This window comes from Pinus tabuliformis, chromosome 3_1 (assembly GCF_031772625.1).
Source record: "Pinus tabuliformis cultivar Carrire ecotype Pingquan chromosome 3_1, CPIR1, whole genome shotgun sequence".
Lineage (NCBI taxonomy): Eukaryota > Viridiplantae > Streptophyta > Pinopsida > Pinales > Pinaceae > Pinus > Pinus tabuliformis.
Genome location: NC_142301.1, coordinates 190,387,346 through 190,408,118, shown reverse-complemented (window position 1 = coordinate 190,408,118; position 20,773 = coordinate 190,387,346). Strand labels below are relative to the sequence as shown.

Genomic DNA, 20,773 nt, shown 5'->3' with positions numbered 1-20,773 from the left:
TTGGCTTATTATTCCCTTGGGTTTATAATATTAGTCCCTTGGGTTTAATATTATTCCCTTCGATTGATAGTCCCTTGCTGTTTTAGTATTCATCCATTGGGTTTATTATTCCTTTGGGTTTATTATTCTCTCAGGCTTATAATATCAATCATGGTCAACCATGGTTAATCATAGCCAACCATGGTCAGTCGTGGTCAAATGTCGCATTATGGCAATGATTGTCTAAATATGAAAATCAACCATGGTGAACCATTCTCCAACACCACATTGTGACAAAGATTGTTTTGATATGAAAATAAATCATAGTCAAGCATGGCCAACCATAGTCCAAAATTGCATTATGACAAGGAGTTTCTGAATATGGAAATCAACCATGGTCAACCATGTTTATTTTAGGGTTTATAATATTTATGTTATGGTTTATATACCTTGGGGTTATAATTCTTATCCCTTAGGTTTATTATTACCTTGGGTCTATAATATCAATCCCCTGGGTTCTTTAATCTAAGGGTTCATATTCCTAGGGTTAAATATTGTTCCCTTAAGTTTTTAATCCCTTGGGTTTTTTTATTAATCCATAGGGTTTATTATTCCTTTGGGTTTATAATGTCGATCATGGTTAACCATGTTTATTTTAGTGATTATAATATTTGTCTTAGGGTTTAAGTATACCTTGCATTTATAATATTGTTCATTTGGGTTTAATATTTATCAGCCATGCTCAACCACGTTTTATAAAATCCATCGTGGTCAACCATGGTCCAATGTCTCATTATGATAAAGATTGTCACAATACAAAAATCAATCACTATCTCAACCATTGTCCAATTTCGCAATATGACAAAGATTGTATCAATATGATAATCATCATCAACCATGCTCAAACATGGTCAATCATGGTCAACCTTGGTCAACCATGGTAAACCATGTTTTAAAAACTCAAAAATGGTCATCCATGGTCAACCATGGTCAAATGTCACATTTTCACAATGATTATGTTGATATGAAAATCAACCATGGTTAAGCATGGTCAACCATGATATATAAATTACCCATGGTTAATAATTAACTATTATTAAATTATAATGATTATGAATTGATAAATAATTAATTAAAGATGATGATGATGATGGTTAACATCCTAGCTTTCATGATGAGGAATCATCTATAGTTTTTAGGAATCTTTTCCTTTCATAGAAAAAATTGAATGGAAGCATGAAATTTACAATGGAAACTACAAACTTAGTTGTGGTTAAGGTCAAGCAAGAAAACCTAATGGAAATATCACCGCTAAGATAGAAATAACATAGGTTATTAGAGAAACATTTTTTTGAGATGACATACAAACTAAAACAACAAAAGGAGAGAATAAAAAATTTCATGAATCAAGACTCTTACTATAAAGTTTGAAAACATAATGTGAATGAATTTGTCCTTTACTTTCACGATTATGTGAAACAAATTGTGCCACTTGTCATTGACTTCTTAAAGAATATTCTCACAATCAAGGATTATGATGCTAATATCATCATGGTAAAATAACAATTAGAATAGGGAATTTCATAAGTGGCGACAAAGATTCAAGACTTAAATGAAAACATCACATTGTAAGAGAAATACAATTTTATCTCAACCAATGTACACTCGTTTCTATAAAGTGAAATATATTGGTTTTCAACCAACATTTATTAAACCAAAATTATGAAGTGCATTTGAAGACATTGAGTTACTAAGGAAAGAGAATAATGGGAACCTAGTTAAGGGTATGGAAACGATCCAGTTAGAATAAATATAATGTCCCAAAGAAAAAACAAATTAATACCATTCTTTTATAGTTTGGACATTTTATATGATTGAAATAGGGATAAGAAGCAACAAGTAACTAAATTAATAACATCATATAACAAATGATGATGGAGTTCATTAATGTTACCCTTACTATTAAAGTATTTCTATTCATCTGTGCTAATAAAATTAGACCGATATCTAATGAATAAAAATTATTATCCATTGCATTGTGAATTAAGGTGATATGAGATTACTTGTGCTATGAAATGTTTGATTTAAATCATTTACTTATAACAGTTCTTGAATATTAATGAAGAACATTTTCATAAATTTTTTGGAGTTAAGAGTTGTGCATTACCTTCACTTTGAACATATTCTGTAATATTGACCTAGTTGAAATCTCCTTGAAACACAATATATGATAAAAAAGAAACACAAGTAAAGAAACAAAATTACATAAAAATTTTACTTCATTTTTCTATGCTATTGTTTTTTATGCTACTCTCTTAGAGTGTTTCCTTTACAATATATACTACATACGCTAGTGATATAAACCTATCTACTTATGTCAACCAACCACATTGATTAATATAATTATAGACACAATATAATTATACTAATTATAAATTATGTAATACTTTTATATATATATATATATATATATATATTATATATATATATATATATATATATATATATATATATATATATACATATATATATATATATATATATATATATATATATATATAAGCAACTGAGGATTCTTAAGGATTTCTGCTCTACCATGGGTATGACTGTTAACACTGACAAAACAAAAGTTATGATTATCAAATCCAAGAAGGACACTTACGCTAATTTTATGTATGACAATAATAACTTGGAGGAAGTGTATTCTTACAAGTACCTAGGAATTGATATTCATCACAAGCTCAACTGGAACCATAGCATTGAGAAAAGGATTAATGGGGGTGGAAAGCTTACTATGGTCTTGAAAATAATTGTAAAATTGCAAACCTTGTAATGTGGGATAAAAAGAAGTTCCTCTTTGAAACTTTAGTCACTCCTGTTATCTTATATGGCTATGAGGTTTGGGGTTGCAGCATCTCCAGAGAATCATGGAGAAAGATTGAGCAAATCCAGAAGCATTTTATAACTTATAACCTGAAAATTAAAAGTAATACACCCTATCCTATTCTCCTTATAGAAGCAGGTCTTTCCCCTATTGAGAGCCTAGCTATGCTTAGGTTTCTATTGTACAAGCACAAAATTAGTAACATAAACGATCATAGACTTCCTAAGCTAGCTTTAAATTCTAGCCAAAACCACCTAAGGCTCAATCGAGGGTGGCATAAAGACACAAGGGCCTGGTTAAACTATTGGGAGATCAACGAAAATGATGCATTGCAAAACATAAATAACATTAAAGATATTGTTACTTCTAAGTTCAAAAAAAAATGTGGTGTGAGAAAGACTTAGCGGCTAAAAGAAAATTAAGTTATTATAAGAAGGTCATCAACCCCACCCTAGAAGATCAAAAGTATCTCTCTATTTTAACTAGCTCAAAGAAGAAAATTAATATAGCAAAGACTAGAACGAATTCTCATGAGCTCCATAGTGAAACAGGTCGTTGGGTAGTTCCTAAAACGCCATGGACGGAAAGGATCTGCCATATATATAAGAATAGGAACATCGAGGATGAAAACCACTTCCTCTTAGAGTGCCCCGCATATAACCACATTAGATCTCAGTTTCACAATCTTTGTTACAATACTGACCTTCCTAGCCTTTTACAATGTCAAAATTATAGTGAGCTCGGGAGGCTTCTCTCCAAGCTTTTTGAGCATAGAATAAAATCTTAAATCAAAATAGATAATTTGTTTCTTTAGGTACGATAGACCATTATTTGGTCTCAGTGGACGTTAACCATCATCATCATCATCATCATATATATATATATATAAATTAATTATTATTTTTATAATTCCTTTTGTCATCCCATCATTTATTTATTTTTAAATGATGATGAGTTGGTAACTTGTCAACAACAATATGGGGAGTTTAGATTTACCAAAAGTCATGATTCGAGTTTAAAAGAGTCATTCCTTAATCCAAGAAAAAATACAACGCATAATTTTATGCTGGCAACGGAAATAAAATTGTGAAGGGCTCTGACATATTTCATTATCTTATGTTGCACCCAACAATACGCAATAATGTTTAGACGGGCTGCCCATGGTAGGTTATAATGTTTTTGCTTTTAGTAAAAAAAAAAATAGTTTTAAAATTTTTAAATAAATTTTTTAAAGTTTATTAAAGTTTTGAAAATTTAAATATTTTAAAAATTAAAAATAGATTTTGAAATTTTTTAATTTATATTTTATTTTTTTATTAATTTATATAAATGAAATGAAGTTTATAAATATTATGTATTTTGAAAAATAAAATAAAATGTTATATATTACGAAGTGTTATTATAATATATTAATGTGAATATTTATGATAAAATTTTAATTAAATTTTATGAGCTATAAATATTTTATTTAATATGTTATTATTAAAATATATTTGTTGAAGGCTTTTTATTACAATTTAAGGTGGATTTGGATTTGTTCACTTTTATTTTTATTTTTTTAATTGACAACCTAAATTGATTCTCAAGGGAATATTCTCACCATATGATTATAGTGTGTTACAAAGTTTGTTAGGTTGCATTGACTTTTAATAAATTTAAAAAATTATATTCCTGCCATGTAGCTCCTTCCCACCAATTTCCTAGGGATTTGAGATTATTCTAATTCTAATAAGTTCATATTCTAAATAATAATATCTTTCGAATTAATCACATCATTAATTTTCGGTCGAACCAATTCTAATAAGTTTGTATTCTAATTAGATGGCCAAATTAATATATAAGAAAATGTGGTTGTACTAGTATAATTAAAATTTTATTAACTACTTTTATTGATTTGACATGTTATCATTAAAATATTTTATAGTTAAGATGAATTAGGTTATTTTTTTGTCTTTTCACATGTCAATATGAAAGAAATGTGTAACTCTTATGTTCACATAGCGTTTAAAAATAATATTAAAAGAAATTAATAATAAAAAATATTTGAATAATTATTACAAGTAAATTATTGTAATGTATATCTTAAATAAAATATTCTAAAATCAATTTTATCTAAATAATATAAAAAAAGAAAGTAATAAAAAATAACTCTTTTTTATTTAAATTTCATTCAAAATTATTTTTATAGCTTAATGTGATGGAGATATAGCATTTTTTAATTGTGTAATATAGAATTGGAACATGACATTTAAAAAATTGTTTTAATGTCAATCATATATATATAGCGTTGTCTAATATGAATGAGGTGTAATTTTTATCATGTTCAACAAGGGATTGGTATGTATGCACATGCACTTGGGCACGTATAGACTCACATACTAAGAATTAATGCCAATCCATTTTAACGTTGATCCATCATGCATTGATTTGTAAACAAGAAACTAGTCGACTAGTTTCACTAACACATTTGTGGAATTAACTTTTGATCTTTGTGAAGGAAAAATTTGAAAAAATATTAAATTTACATAAAATTGCTTAACTTAACTTAGACGCCTAGTGAAATGATTGAATTCCCAAAATATATTTTAATTTTAAACATGTTTCATCCCAAGCATCATGTGGAAATCCGATAAATGTTTTCACTCAACTTCCACAAGAGGAACCCCTTATCACCCAACACAAAAGACCATACGATGCCTGCATATATTTCTTTAGTATATATATTTTATTAATACTATGTATAGTGGTGTAATTTATTTTATTTTGTTTGTATGATACACCAATGTGCACACTTCAAAAGGTTTTGATTTCTGAGTACTATGTACATAATCTATTTATATTACATATCAACCTAAATTTTTTGAAAATGAGACAAGGCTAAATACCTTTATAAAGTTGTCAAAATATTTTAATTTCTAAGGTACACTTCTAGTGTTGAGCATATATAAAAGTTACCATTTCAATTATCATATTTATTTTATTTTGATTTCTCAATTACTCAATATTAACTTTTTCATTTTACCTTTCCCTTAAAATTATATATTATGTATTTATTTAAAAATATATATAAGTATGTAAATAAGTTTTCTTTTCTAATTAATAAGTAATTAAAAGTTAATATTTCTTATTTTAACCCACGGGGCTCTAGATTGACGGTGAATGGGTGCGCTGTTAAGGCACTCGTTGCGATAGGTCACTAGTTCAAATCCCCCATGGGTACTTAGGTAGTCTTAACTAGAAAAACAATATATATATTTCTTAGTTTAAATTTTATATACAATTATGTTTTAATTTTATAATTAAGTATTTTCTATATTAATATCAAAAAATAGTTTCATAAATATTTATTATTTTAAAAAATTGATTATTTAAAAATAATATTAAAAGTTAAAATTTTCATAATTAGTTATTACTATATATCAAAATCTAATTAAAAAAAAAAACATTTATAAAATATTTTTATCATCAAAATATATTGAATTATATCAATTATATAATTAGTAGTTTTATAGAAAATTGTTATTACAAATGAACATGGTCTATTTTATGATATTTTTCAAAAATAATTTTTAATATAATAAATATTAATTGCATTATTAAGTACTCAATCACATATTAAGTTGGTTGATCAAATTCACTTGTTGATATTTTCAATGGAATAAGAAAATATGTTTTATGTTGTTTTGATTACAATTCTCTATTAGATATAAGAGAAAATTGATCGAGAAACGTACTTCTAAAAGGGCCAAAACATCCAATAATTCAACCAAACTTTGTGTATTTAATTATTATTATAGATATCACATATACACCCATATAAAATTATAATTTAAAATTTTTTGTTACCATATCAACTTCTAAACCTTTAAGCTAAAAAAAAATAGATTGATTTATGATTGGATTTATTAAAAAAACTTGAATATATAAATAAAATTTTAAAGCAAATCAAACAATTGCTTTACTCTTTTAAAATTTCATCAACCAAACTTAATCGTATTAAATATTATTGTATGTGTGACCTAGGGGAATTTTCAACTAGGACAACCCTTAAAGTACAAGTAATCAATAAAATACAAGCAATTTTAATGTTTCCTAGACGCATCCAATATCTTTATGAAACCAATAAATTTAAAAAATAATAATATACTTTTTTCCTATTCATATCCTAAATAATTTTTTGAATAATTTATTATTATTATTATTATTTTTAATAAAAAACCATTACTAGCACAGATGTGTATTACACTTGTTATGAACAAAACCTCTTTTTTGAATAACCTATTTTTTTATTATTATTAATTTTTTAATAAAAAACATTTACAAGTGTAATACACTTGTCATGAACAAAGTGTTTAGTGAAAAGAAGGTCCAAAAAATAAAAAAAAAATGTGAAGGCTTATGACATAATCTCTTATTTTATGTTGGCAGTTTTGAGGTTTCTATATATATTCACCAAACATTTCACAGGTCTTTCCTTTCAGCCTTTTGAACCATTTCTAATGACTTCGTATTCTAATTAGAAGGGGAAATTAATATATAATTAAATTTTACCAACCAAATTGATATTTTTAATGTGATTGTACTAGTATAATTAAAATTTTATTAACTACTTTTATTGATTTGACATGTTATCATTAAACTATCTTATAATTAAAATGAATTAAGTTTTTTTTCGTCAAAATATATTTTTTACACGTCAATATGAAAGAAATGTATAACTCTTACATTCACATAGCTTTTACAAATACTATTAAAAGAAATTAATAATAAAAAATATTTCAATATTTATTAGAAGTAAATTACTTTAATATATATCTTAAATAAAATATTCTAAAATAAATTTTATCTAAATAATATAAAAAATTAATTGAAAATAATTCTTTTTTTATTTAAATATCATTCAAAAAAGGTTATATCTCAATACGATGGAGACATATCATTTTTTAATGGTGTAATATAGAATTGGAACATGACATTTAAAAATTTGCTTTAATGTCAATCATATATATACATATATATATTTGGTGTGTTGTTTAATATGAGTGAGGTGTAATTTTTATCATGTTCAACAAGGCGTGGTATGTGTGCACATGCACTTGGGCATCTATAGACTCACACACTAAGAATTAATGCAAATCCATTTTAAATTTGATCCATCATGCATTGATTTGTAAACAAGAAACTAGTTGATTAGTTTCACTAACACATTTGTGGAATTAACTTTTGGTTTTTGCCAAGGAGAAATCTAAAACAATATTAAATTCACACAAAATTACTTAACTTAGACACCCATTGAAATGATTGAATTCCTAAATAATATTTTAATTTTACACATCTTTCATCCCAAGCATCATGTGGAAGTAACATAAACGCTTTATCACTCAACTTCCACAAGAGGAACCCCTTATCACTCAACACAAAAGGCAATATGATGCCTGACATATATTTCTTTAGTATATATATTTTATTAATATTATACATGGTGGTGTAAATTATTTTATTTTGTTTGTATAATACAAACACTTTTGAAGCCAAATATCTTTATAAAGTTGTCAAAAGATTTTGATTTTTATGTACCATGTATATAATTTATTTATATTGCATATCAACGCAAAAATTTTGAAAATTGGACAAGGCTAAATACCTATATAGAGTTGTCAAAGAATTCTAATTTTTAAGGTACACTTTGATTGTTGAGTATATATAAAAGCTACCATTTCAATTATCAAATTTATTTTATTTTAATTTCTGAGATACTCAATATTAACTTTTTCAATTTATATTTTTCCTTAAACTTATGCATTTGGTTAGACTTATATATATTTATTAAAAAAAAGATACAAGTATGCAAATAAGTTTTTTTCTAATTAATTAAGTAATTAAAGGCTAATATTTCTTATTTTTTATTTTAATACAATTATCTTTTAATTTTATAATTAAATATTTATTTTATATTAATATCCAAAATTAGTTTCATAAGTATTTATTATTTAAAAAGAGTAATTATTTAAAAATAATATTAAAAGTTAAATTTTTAGTAATTAATTATTAATATATATATATATATATATATATATATATATATATATATATATATATATATATATATATATATATATATCAAAATCTAATTAAAAAAACAATATTTATAAAATATTTTTATCATCAAAATAAATGGAATTATATTAATTATATAATTAGTAATCCTTTAGAAAATTGTTATTACAAATGAACACGATTTATTTTATGATATTTTTCAAAAAGTATTTTTAATATAATAAATATTAATTGTATTATTAAGTACTCAATCACATATTAAGTTGGTTGATTAATTAACTTGTTGACATTTTCAATGGAATAAGAAAATATGTTTTATATTATTTTGATTACAATTCCGTGTTAGATATAAGAGAAAATAGAAAAGTGATCGAGAAATGTACCTCTAAAAGGGCCAAAACATCCAATAATTCAACTAAGCTTTGTCTATTTATTTATTATTATAGATATCCCATATACACCCATATAAAATCATAATTTAAAAGTATTTGTTATGATATCAACTTCTAAACCTTTAAGCTCATAAAAAAATAAAATGATTTATGATTGGATTTATTAAAAAAACTCGAATATATAAATAAAATTTTAAATCAAAACAAATAATTATTTTACATTTTAAAAATTTCATCAAACAAATTTAATCTCATTAAATATTATTGTATTTGTGATCCAATAGAATTGTCAACTAGGACAACCCTTAAACTACAAGTAATCAATAAAATACAAACAATTTGAATGTTTCCTAGGAGCATCCATTATCTTTATGAAACCAATAAATTTGAAAAATAATATTATTATTTTTTCCCATTCAAATCCTATTTTTTTTTTTAATAATTTGTTATTTTTATTATTTTATTTTTAATTTTTTTAATAAAAAACCGTTACTAACACTACAGATGTACTACACTTATTATCAACAAAGTCATTTTTCAGATAACTTTTTATTTTTATTATTTATTTTTTAATTAAAATAGTTACAAGTGTATTGCCCTTGTTATGAACAAAGTCTTTAGTCAAAAGAGGAGAGAAGCCCCAAAAATAAAAAATAAAATAAAAATTGTAAAGCTTTATAATATAAAGTTTTTTTTGAATAAATTTTTATTTTTATTATTTATTTTTTAATAAAAAAAAGTTACAATTGTATTACACTTGTTATGAAGAAAGCTTTTAGTCAAAAGAGGGGAGAGGACCAAAAAATAAAAAATAAAAGATAAAATATAAAAATTACAAGTAATCAATAAAATACAAACAATTTTAATGTTTCCTAGAAGCATCCAACATCTTTATAAAACCAATAAATTTAAAAAATAATAATATTATTTTTTCCCATTCAGATGCTATTTTTTTTTAATAACTTGTTATTTTTATTATTTTATTTTTAATTCTTTTAATAAAAAACCATTACTAACACTACAAATGTATTACACGTATTATCAACAAAATCGTTTTTAAATAACTTTTTATTTTTATTTTTTATTTTATTTATTTTTTAATAAAAAACAGTTACAAGTGTATTACCCTTGTTGTGAACAAAGTCTTTAGTCAAAAGAAGATTTAGTCAAAAAAAGAAAAAAAACCCTAAAAATAAAAAATAAAATAAAAATTGTAAACCCTGATGATATAAAGATTTTTTTAATAACTTTTTATTTTTATTATTTATTTTTTAATAAAAAAAAGTTAAAGTGTATTACACTGGTTATGAACAAAGTTTTTAGTAGAGAGAGGCGAGGGGACCCAAAAATAAAAAATAAAAATAAAATTGTGAAAGATTATGACATAATCCCATATTTTATGTTGCCACCGAACAATACACAATAATCCTTAGACTCACGACCCATCCTTCAAGTGGTTATGAACCGTGTTTGGTCAAGGGAAGCGGAGAGGAAAATGGTCATTTACCAGTTCAAAGCTTTCAAAAAAGTAAGTTCAAGGTTTAAAAGAAAGAAAGAGAAGGCTCCATTATCAAACCCGGATAAAACAAGAAAGCAACTGATTCCCAGAATGAAAAAATTAAGATCTTTGCACATTCCCAATTGAATTAGACTTGAGGTTAATTAATCAACGCAAACCTGCCACGCAAGAAAATTCTTAGGCTGATTAGGGCGGAATGACCATCCTTACGCTGATTGTAGGGTCAGATCATCGAAATTCTTCTCAGCATGCCACTCATGATTTTTCTTCTCCAAATCAGGTCTCTCTCTATATATATATATATTCGCCTAATGTTCAGATCTGAAATAAGTGGTGATTCGCCGAATGTTCAGATCTGAAATAAGTGGTGATTGAATAAGGCAGTTTTGCAGGTCTCTAAATATATTCGCCGAACGTTCAGATCTGAAATAAGTAGTGATTAAATCTATGTTGGAAGGATTGCATTGCTATTAACGTTCCAGGGATCTCTGCCTCAATTGGTGAAACAAAGGAGAAAGGTTGGGTTCTCGTAAGTTAAAAGCCATGGACGTTAGGCCACGGGGTTTCCTTGCAATTTTTTTAATTCAGTTCTTCATTTTATTGGGTTGTGGGGAAGGAGAGCAAGGGAAGGAATTAGTTGTCTCCTCTACTCGGCTGAAAAATCCCGGCTGGAAGCCTGGGAATAACACATACTTGGTTTCTCCAAATGGGACATTCTGTGCTGGCTTCTATAATGTTTCGCCAAATAATTATGCTTTTGCTGTATGGTATGCCAACGATCCTCAGAGGACCGTGGCGTGGATGGCTAATAGAGATCATCTAGTAGGTTACAATTCTTCCTTGACCCTTGAGAATGGAAATCTCACCTTATCTGACTCTGATGCTCAAGGGAGAATATGGAGTGCGCCGATCAACACTTCCAATGGAACCGATGTTGGAATGGGTTTGGTTTTATTAGACTCAGGGAATTTGGTGTTCAATACAAGCACGAAGAACTATGTTTGGCAGAGCTTCGACTCTCCTACTTTTACTCTTCTTCCAACACAGAATTTCTCCCAGACAAGTAGATTGGTGTCCACAAAAAATGACAGCACCTTCGCCTCAGGTGTCTATATCTTCTTTGCCTCTCAGGCCAGCGGTCAAACGCCCTCCTTGTATTATGACAGGAGCGAATTAGAGTACTGGACTTTGAAGGCTAATAATGTAGCAGTTAGTCTGGCTGTTGATGGGTCTCTTGCTTTAAGCGAAGAGGGGAATCTTACAAGTTCAATTAACTCCAAGTCGATATTGATGGCATCAGACAGTGGGGATCCGGCCAGTCCCTTAAGAAGATTGACTTTAGACCACGATGGAAATCTCCGAATTTACAGCTGGAAGGGGAACTCATCTTCTTCTTGGGAAGTAGTGTGGGAAGCAGTGCAAGAGCGTTGCCAAATTAAGGGAACTTGTGGAGACAACGCTATCTGCAAGACCCCCGAATTGAACGACAGTACGCCAGTATGCCAATGTCCACCCGGCTTCCATCCAAATATTACTGATTCTCGCAGCTGCCAGAGAATTGTTCAATTTCCCCAGTCTTTATGCACTTCTAATTATCAGAGTGTCGATTATCAATTTATCCCGCTGGATTACGTCAATTTTATGGGGAATCAAACAATCAGGAATATTGTGAGATTGGAAGACTGTATGTCGACTTGTTTGAACAGTTGCACATGTCTGGGTTTTTCACACAAATTGGACGGCAGAGGATACTGTGCTCTCCATTTCAACAGGCTACTGAACGGATATTGGTCTCCAGATTCGCAAACGCGCACGTACTTAAAGCTGTCTGCAAAAGAGAAAAATACCTCAAATGAAAATCCATACACGGGTATGCTCTCTGTGGCGGAAAATGTTTGCGACGCTGGTTTCAGTCTGCCGTTTCCACCAAACGATTCCGATCACACAACGCGTGATCTTATAATAATTTGCTCCGTATTTGGCATAGAGCTTTTTTGTGGAGTTTTGGCTTTCTGGATTTTTCTGAGGCAGTACTCCAAATATAGAGACAGCGCCGGAATATTCAACTTGGATATTCTACTTAATCTTTCAGGCGGGGGACCCAAGAGATTCACATACGCGGAGCTGAAAACGGCCACTAATAATTTCAGCAATGAAGTGGGCAAAGGAGGATTCGGGACGGTGTACAGAGGTGTTCTTCCCGATCAGAGACAGATTGCAGTGAAGAAGCTCAAGAGGGTATCTCAAGGCGAAGGGCAATTCTGGGCAGAGGTGACAATTATAGGGAGAATCCATCATCTCAACCTTGTTCGTATGTGGGGATTCTGCACAGAAGGTGAACACAGACTGCTTGTGTACGAGTATATAGCAAATGGGTCATTAGACAAATATTTGTTCGATAAGCAGGGCAATGGCGAAACAGTTGTGTTGGACTGGAGCTCACGATATCGAATCGCAGTGGGGGTAGCGAGAGCCATAGCCTACCTGCACGAAGAGTGCCTGGAATGGGTTCTCCATCGTGACATCAAACCGGACAACATATTGCTGGACGAGAGCTTTTGTCCCAAGGTCTCTGACTTTGGTCTGGCAAAGCTGGTGGATAGAGAGCACAGTCTAAGCGTGTCGAACATCAAAGGGACTCCTGGATATCTGGCACCCGAGTACTGGATGCAGAAAACCGAAGCTATAAGTGCAAAAGCAGATGTATACAGTTTTGGGATTGTGCTTCTGCAGATTGTTAGCGGAAGGAGGAATATATGCTTCAGTCAATCAGCTGTGGAGGACGATCAATCGTTCTTTCCACAGAAGGCTTTTGATTGGGTGGTTTTAGAGAGGAATGTGGAGGAGGTGGTTGACAAAAGTATTATGAGTGGAGTAAAAAATGATGGCCTTCAGATGGAGGCGATTAAGAGAATGGTGAAGACAGCGTTTTGGTGTATTCAGAGCAGACCAGATGAAAGGCCATCCATGGGAAAGGTTGCTAAAATGCTGCAAGGAACCCTCGAAGTTCCCCAACCTCCCAAGCCCGATTTCTTTGTCAACTTCCTCCATGCCGAAGTTGGAGATCCTCCTCCCCCTTTCATATGCTACGCACTCGCTACAAGGCTATAACCTTCATAGTAGAGAAGGTGATTGGTTATAATCACATATGTATATCAAAATTTTACAACTCATTTGCCCCTTTCTTTTATTCTGCAGAGAGGCGATACGCTCATGTAATCAATAAATAGTAGATTGCAAAATAACGACTTTGTTGGTTGAATTACGATAGAGGATAACAGACACTTGATTTCTTGCGTGGTCATTCTAGTCTTAATATTAATTAGATTTTCTCTTTTATATCATATAGCATTAGATTTTCCATTTGTCCACTTTTCCTAAGGTAATTATAGACTACAATTCTAATTAGATTTCCCGTAATCTAATTCTGATTATATTTTCGCGTAGTGGTGGCGTATGCACCGTGGCCCAAAGAACATCCACCATCAGCATTTTCTCCATTTCATAGCTAGTGCTACCTAAAAATTTCAACAACAGCGATACTAAGAAAATATGAATGTTTGGACTCATAAATATTGACCTGGCCAGGTAACGAGTATTTAAAGACTAAATATATTAATGCAGGTTAGAATTATTATATTAATGTAGGTTAGTGTTTAGAGATTCTAGCATTTAGAATTATATATTAATGTAGGTTAATATTAAATATATTTGTTATTTTTATTTCCGTGGATAAAGTCTGAAATTTCTATGGATAGAATTTAAATACGCAATTTAAAAAGTGAAGTTGAGAAATAAAATTATATAAATTAAATAATTAAATATAAATGTATAAATTTATAATTAAACTTACTAATATAAATTAAAATTTGATAAATATAACCATTAAAAAAAATACATAACTCATAAATTACCACACTATTATAGAATTTTACACTATTAAAACCATTGCAGTCTATAGCATAATTATATGTTTTCACCTACATGCACTATTTCCACCTATATGCCCTGTGGAAGACTTCTTACACTCGAACTCTTGCGCATCTTCAAATTCTTATTTGAATTTTGAACAACAGAGTCTTGACTTCAGTGGAATTCGTCCTGCGATGCATATTTCCCCTCCATCTAAAAATTATTTCCCCTCCATCTATTATCTTATTTTTCTTAGTTTTCATATTTTTTCCCTTTCACCAAACAAAAGGGAAGAAAATTAAGATATATACATGACCGTGTCCATGGCTTATTTTATTGGCTAATCAAAAAATGTTTTAGAGGTATCTTCATGATACAATATATTTTACTTCGACACAAAATACTTTTAAATAAAATTTATGAATATTAAACTCTTGAGGATTCCACACAAAAGTTGTCATTATGCGGTCGCTTTAACTTATTGGTCGAAAAAGTATAAAACAAAATTTATGAATATTAAACTCTCGAGGATTTTACGTGAGAGTTATTATTATGCGGTTTTTTTAATTTATTGGCCGAAAAAGTATAAAACAAGGCCGTATAGCTAGTGTTCCCTACCACTTAATTTAATAAAATATTTTAATGTCATGATGTGTTGTATATACTCCAAACAATAATAAAATTGTAAAATGAGATATGAATATTTGTTTAACTTTTTTTAACTAAATTTTTAAATATAATTAAACATTTTTTTGGTAAATAAAAGTTATATCTATCTATATATATATATATATATATATATATATATATATATATATAATTGACATTGAAGAGAATGATAACAAGTTAATAATTATTTATTTAATATTGAATGATGGCAATTTTTATATAATGCTCATATTATAATACACATGTCATGTCATTAAAGTATAGATTAATATAATGCGAGTTGTACAAATTGTACACATGTTATTTTTATATATTTTTAAAATTACTTTTTTTTTTAATTAAAAAAATAAAACCCATAAAAATTGTCTATTCAATACTTTACACCAATGAGAAAATATAATTTTTGAATTTAATTTAAAGCCATTTGTGTTTATGGTACATAGTAATATATATATATATATATATATATATATATATATATATCGTTATTTTTGAAATTATTTATATTTATTGTACATAGTAATTAGTGATATAGTATGTATTAATTAATAATAGAGTAAACAAAAGTCAATTCTTGCCATCATTACACAATAAGAGGGGAGACATTTCAACCAATCATACTTGAAATAAATAGAAACAAATGAATTTTATTTAAAAATAATAAATTTGATTTCATAATGTTAAACTTTGTATAGATTTTAATTTTTTTTTGTCAAAGAAAAACTAATAGCAAGTCAATGAAAAACTGAATATATCTTGCTAGTAATTAATACATATCATGCACATTTTATAACTATCCCATAAAGTATAGAAAAGGGTAACAAATATATAGCTGGTTAATTGGCATTAAATGCTTTGGGGATGTATATGCACATGGTTGATAACTGGCTTAGAAAAATCCAAAAATGAGCATATACAACCCCACTCATTTAATACTTATTGGTAGGCTATTATTTTTAGCCTAAATTAAAAGTCAACCTCACCTTTAAATTTTCCTAGAAAATGATTGAAATTTTGACGAGATGTTTTGATAAAATTGAAGAGAAATTTTTGTAAATCAAAAAATTTGCCAAATTCACACCATTTTTAAGGGTCGTGGCTAAAGCTTGGTAGACAACACCTAAAATAAAGGTGTTCAACAAACCATTCTTTGAATATTTAATTTATGATATTCAAACTACGATAATATAGATGTATGATCCAATATTGCTTACTAATCCAAGGTCAAAAGTGTGACCTCATTTTCAACTAGCTCTCTGTGCTTGCAAAATGCCTACCCTCCTTGTACACTAATAGCAAGGGAATCTATGGTTAAATACAAAATCCTCAATCAAGAGGAAAGGAACACTTGGATATATGATGATATGGAAAATCACTTGTGGCTTGAGATGTGGTTAACTGCATTTCAATGCCTTCAATTTTTAATGATTTTACATTTGGAATTTAGTTTTAAACAAGGGGGTTGCGCGGTAGCTAGTCCCTGCTCTAAGCCAGAGGAATTTAGAGGTTTAGTTCCTGGGATGGGTTGACGGGACAAGATGACGTTACATGGGACCATGTTATACTTGGCATCTGCATGCCACTTCTTGAATCCAGCCACGTCACACAAGGATCCCGGCAAATGTTAGACTCTCTCATAAAACAATAGTAAATCCAAACATAAATTAATTAATTAAATATTCCAAGTTAGGAATTTGTGCCTAACTCTTGGGTTGTTCCTCTAAGATAGGAGTTAGTTTAGGTAACTCCTATATTGGTGTGTCTGGTGAGAAATTATCTCAACCAAAGGAGAAATTATCTCAACCAAATATGTCCAAGATAGCAGGCACTATCTTGAGACCAATATCTCTCATCTATTTATTTGTAACACTATTTCAATTATTTTGATGGAAGAATGTAAGAATGAGAGAGAGAATACATGAAGCTTCAGCGTTTTTCCGTCAATATTGTGTCTTTGATTTTGTCTCTGTGATTTATATATTTTTCTGAGTTAATTGCTTTTTCAACCTGTGGTATCAGAGCCTGGTTGAAAGTGGAAGGCGAACCATCACGCTGTTGAGGGAGCAATGGCAGGAAATTACAACTATTTGTGCATCGATCGCCTTCAATAATACTGTCTGCTAAAATGATATTGGCGAATTAGTTTCTGTTTGAGGGAAAACAAGTTTTTTAAGCGCAATTTTGATAGCTTTGACTGCTATTGAATCAGAGCTGCGTCTTGGTTGTGTATTTGTCACTGTTGAGAGAATTTGTGGTACGCTCTGTCCCGAATTAGAGCTGTGGACGGGAAAGCCCTGTTTTTGGATATTCGACAGAGTTTGTTAGAACGACAGGCTTGAATCCTTCAGCCTTCACACCAGACATCAAGCTCGAACACACAATCTGCCAGAAGAGGTTCTTCGAACGCTATTTTGATGTGGGCATGGCGGAGCAGTATGCTATGACACTTGCAGCCGTGCTTGCCACCGACTGACAGTTAAAGGCATTGCTATTAGAATCTGATCCATAACGTAGATGTGGCTATGAGCATGTGGAACCAGCGACAACATCACATGTTAACAAAATTTTACGGATCAACCAAACAGGCGTCCATTTTGTTAGACAAGTTATTTGCTTTCTGCAGCTTTAGTTTCATTTTGTGGATGCTACTAGATTTGATCCCGACACCATGAGACCGACTCTCAGTTTATAAGCTGACACCTTAGATGAAGATGAGAGGGAAATAATAATCGCAGAAGACGAAGACGTGCTCAGATTCAAGTTTCAACTATAAGAGGATGGGCGACAACATTCAATATTTGTTGGGGCAGCGATGCTGATAACGGTAGTGAAGCAACGCGATCATCAATTATCATCGTTGACAGGAGAGCTAGAGGATGCATCAAAGATACTTTTCAAGAGGCGAGGAGGAACCTGCATATTAAAAAATTGTGCAGGAAATGTGTTAATCTGAAATGATAATTCCTTTTTCCAAGTGACTTTTCAACGCATAAAAGTCAAGGTGTATGAGAAATCGATCTTTTCCATTTGAGCCGAGTGTGGTGACCTGTTGTGAAATAGAGCCGAAGTCTAAGCTTAGCATTACTGTTGTTGTGGATTGTGCGTGAATTGAGAAAGGCGAAGCATCTATTCTGCACCACGACGATCTCGTCCCTCAAAATATAACAAGTAGAACGTGGAACTCACAAGGTGCATGAAGAAAGTTCAAATAGAAGTTTACGGTGAACAAGCTTCTAAAAATAAGTACGATTATGGTACGTATAGTTTTTATAAAGGAAATAGTGCATGTGTTTTAAATTAAAATCCAAAATTTATTCACCTTCTTTAAAAGTAACTTTATATCACTTTTCACGTGATTTCATAAAGAGTTTCTTTTGTTTGAAAAGTTACTTAAGGAGTTATTTTGGAATTTTGAAGCATTCTCTATGTAATGGAGTAATAAGATTTTAAAGTGTGTTTTGGAGAGATAAGGAGGGGAAAATATTTTTTTAATTTCTGTAATGAGGTATGCCGTTTAAAGTGTTGAAGTGCTTTTGGGAGATATAAGGAGTGACATAAGAAAGAAGATGAGTGGATAAGGTGTGACTTTAAATTTGTTGTTTTTTAGAGAGGCTTGAAGTGATTTTATGGAGCAATAAGGTGAATTTTGTTTTGTAATATTTTGGAGTGATAAGTGTTTTGTAATGTTGGAGAGATAAGGAGTATATTTTGTATTTTTGAAGTAAGAAGTGATTTTGTATTTGGAGTGATAAGGGAAAATTGTAACTCAAAGTATTGTCGTGTTATTATCCATTCAGATTTTGAAGGCGAGTTGTTTCAAGCATTTGTCAGCTTGCCATTATCATTGCTTCAGATGTACTCCATGATTAATAAAGATATCATTTTTTTGGTGTTGATGTGTCCTAGATCCGCCCGAAATTGAATAAGGGGATCTTAGGTACACGAAGAGTGAGTTGATGATGGTGCATGCTTCATGTTTTTTTGCTTATGATTTGTGTCTAGTTTTGACACATAAATGATCTCATTTTATGCACACATAAAATACAAAGAGCAAGCACAACACCTATATTGAAATAATTGCAAGGAAGGATAATTAAGCTCCACACATACAACAACTCATCAAAGATTTCAACATCGACATTCTACTTCAACAAGCAAATTCAATCAAGTTAATGAATTTGTAAACTTCACTGTTTCAAAGCAAAGTCTACATCAACATTCTTGCAAACAAATTTAAGAACTTGTGAATCAAATTCCAATTGAATTGTACGGGTGCATTCTCGGTTGAAACCGACACCCATGTTCTGATTTGATCAGAAGTCAAGCACTTAGTCAAATTAAGACAAGTGAATTCCTTGTTTTATGTGAGTCATTCAAACCATTGTAAGCTTTTTGGGTGCATTTTCGACAGTGTTCGACACCCTTCCTTTAAAGCACAATCAAGTGAGTCCATGAGTTTTAATTCCTTGAAACAACCATCACAGCAACCAAAACAAGTTCAACTCTAACAAGTAGAGTTCGTCATCAAGCGAGCGTGAATTCCAGAAAGCTCTAACAAGTGTTCTCAGCAAGTACAATAAGCAACAAATCAAGCAAGTTGAGATCAACAAATCAAGTGAGCGTGACAGTCAAGTCCCATAGCAAGCGAGCCTGTCATCCAAGTAACAAAATCAAGTGCAACAGTTCAAAGCACAACATCTACAACAAGAGAGCCTGACTTCAAGTGAGCAAGTTCAGATGACGCAACATATTCAGTTATTAAACATTCTTCACAGTTTCATCATCTCCAGTGATGAAGCCATGGTGCACGTCAGCAAAGAAACTCTTGCTGATATTTCACGGCATCTACAGCAAACGCATGAAACCATTGAGTTTCTTCAGCTTGAGTCCCAACTTCAAAGGAATGAATTGCAAGAAAAGAGTGATACTTTCAAGTCTTTGAACCATCCAGATGATAAGTCATTCATCCCAACAACTTCAAGTGTCGAAGTTGTTCATGATAAAATTCAAATTTCTTCCAAAGCCATCATCAAGCCCTGGGAAGAAATTCAAAATAACAAGAATAGACGTGGCTTAGGATATGTCCCTGATGACACCAACTTACAAATCCCAGATTATTCCAAGCCAATTAAGTTTGTGAGTGCAGGATTTCTTGAACCACTCACCTCAGCAGGTTCTGAGAAAGTTGTAGACAAACGAAATTGCATGCAACCTGAAGTTCATGTTCAACCGAAATGCTCTCATTGTCAAAGAGCCGGTCATTTGGAAGATCAATGTTTTGATCTCCATCCGTGTTGCCATTGTGGCAAGCCCAATCATTCCTCAGCAAAATGTCGCAACCAACAAAAATCAGGCAGATTG

The 20,773-nt window shown here is 30.2% G+C and overlaps 1 protein-coding gene across 1 annotated transcript in view; it reads left to right on the top strand.

Annotated features, from left to right (window-relative positions):
* Window positions 1-11,374: 11,374 nt before the first annotated feature.
* Window positions 11,375-20,773, top strand: part of LOC149186448 (putative receptor protein kinase ZmPK1) — a 98,586-nt gene continuing 89,187 nt past the window's right edge. The window contains exon 1 of the mRNA XM_089409347.1: window positions 11,375-13,888. Within this exon, the coding sequence (XP_089265473.1) occupies window positions 11,375-13,888 (2,514 nt within the window). The remainder of the gene's footprint in view (window positions 13,889-20,773) is intronic.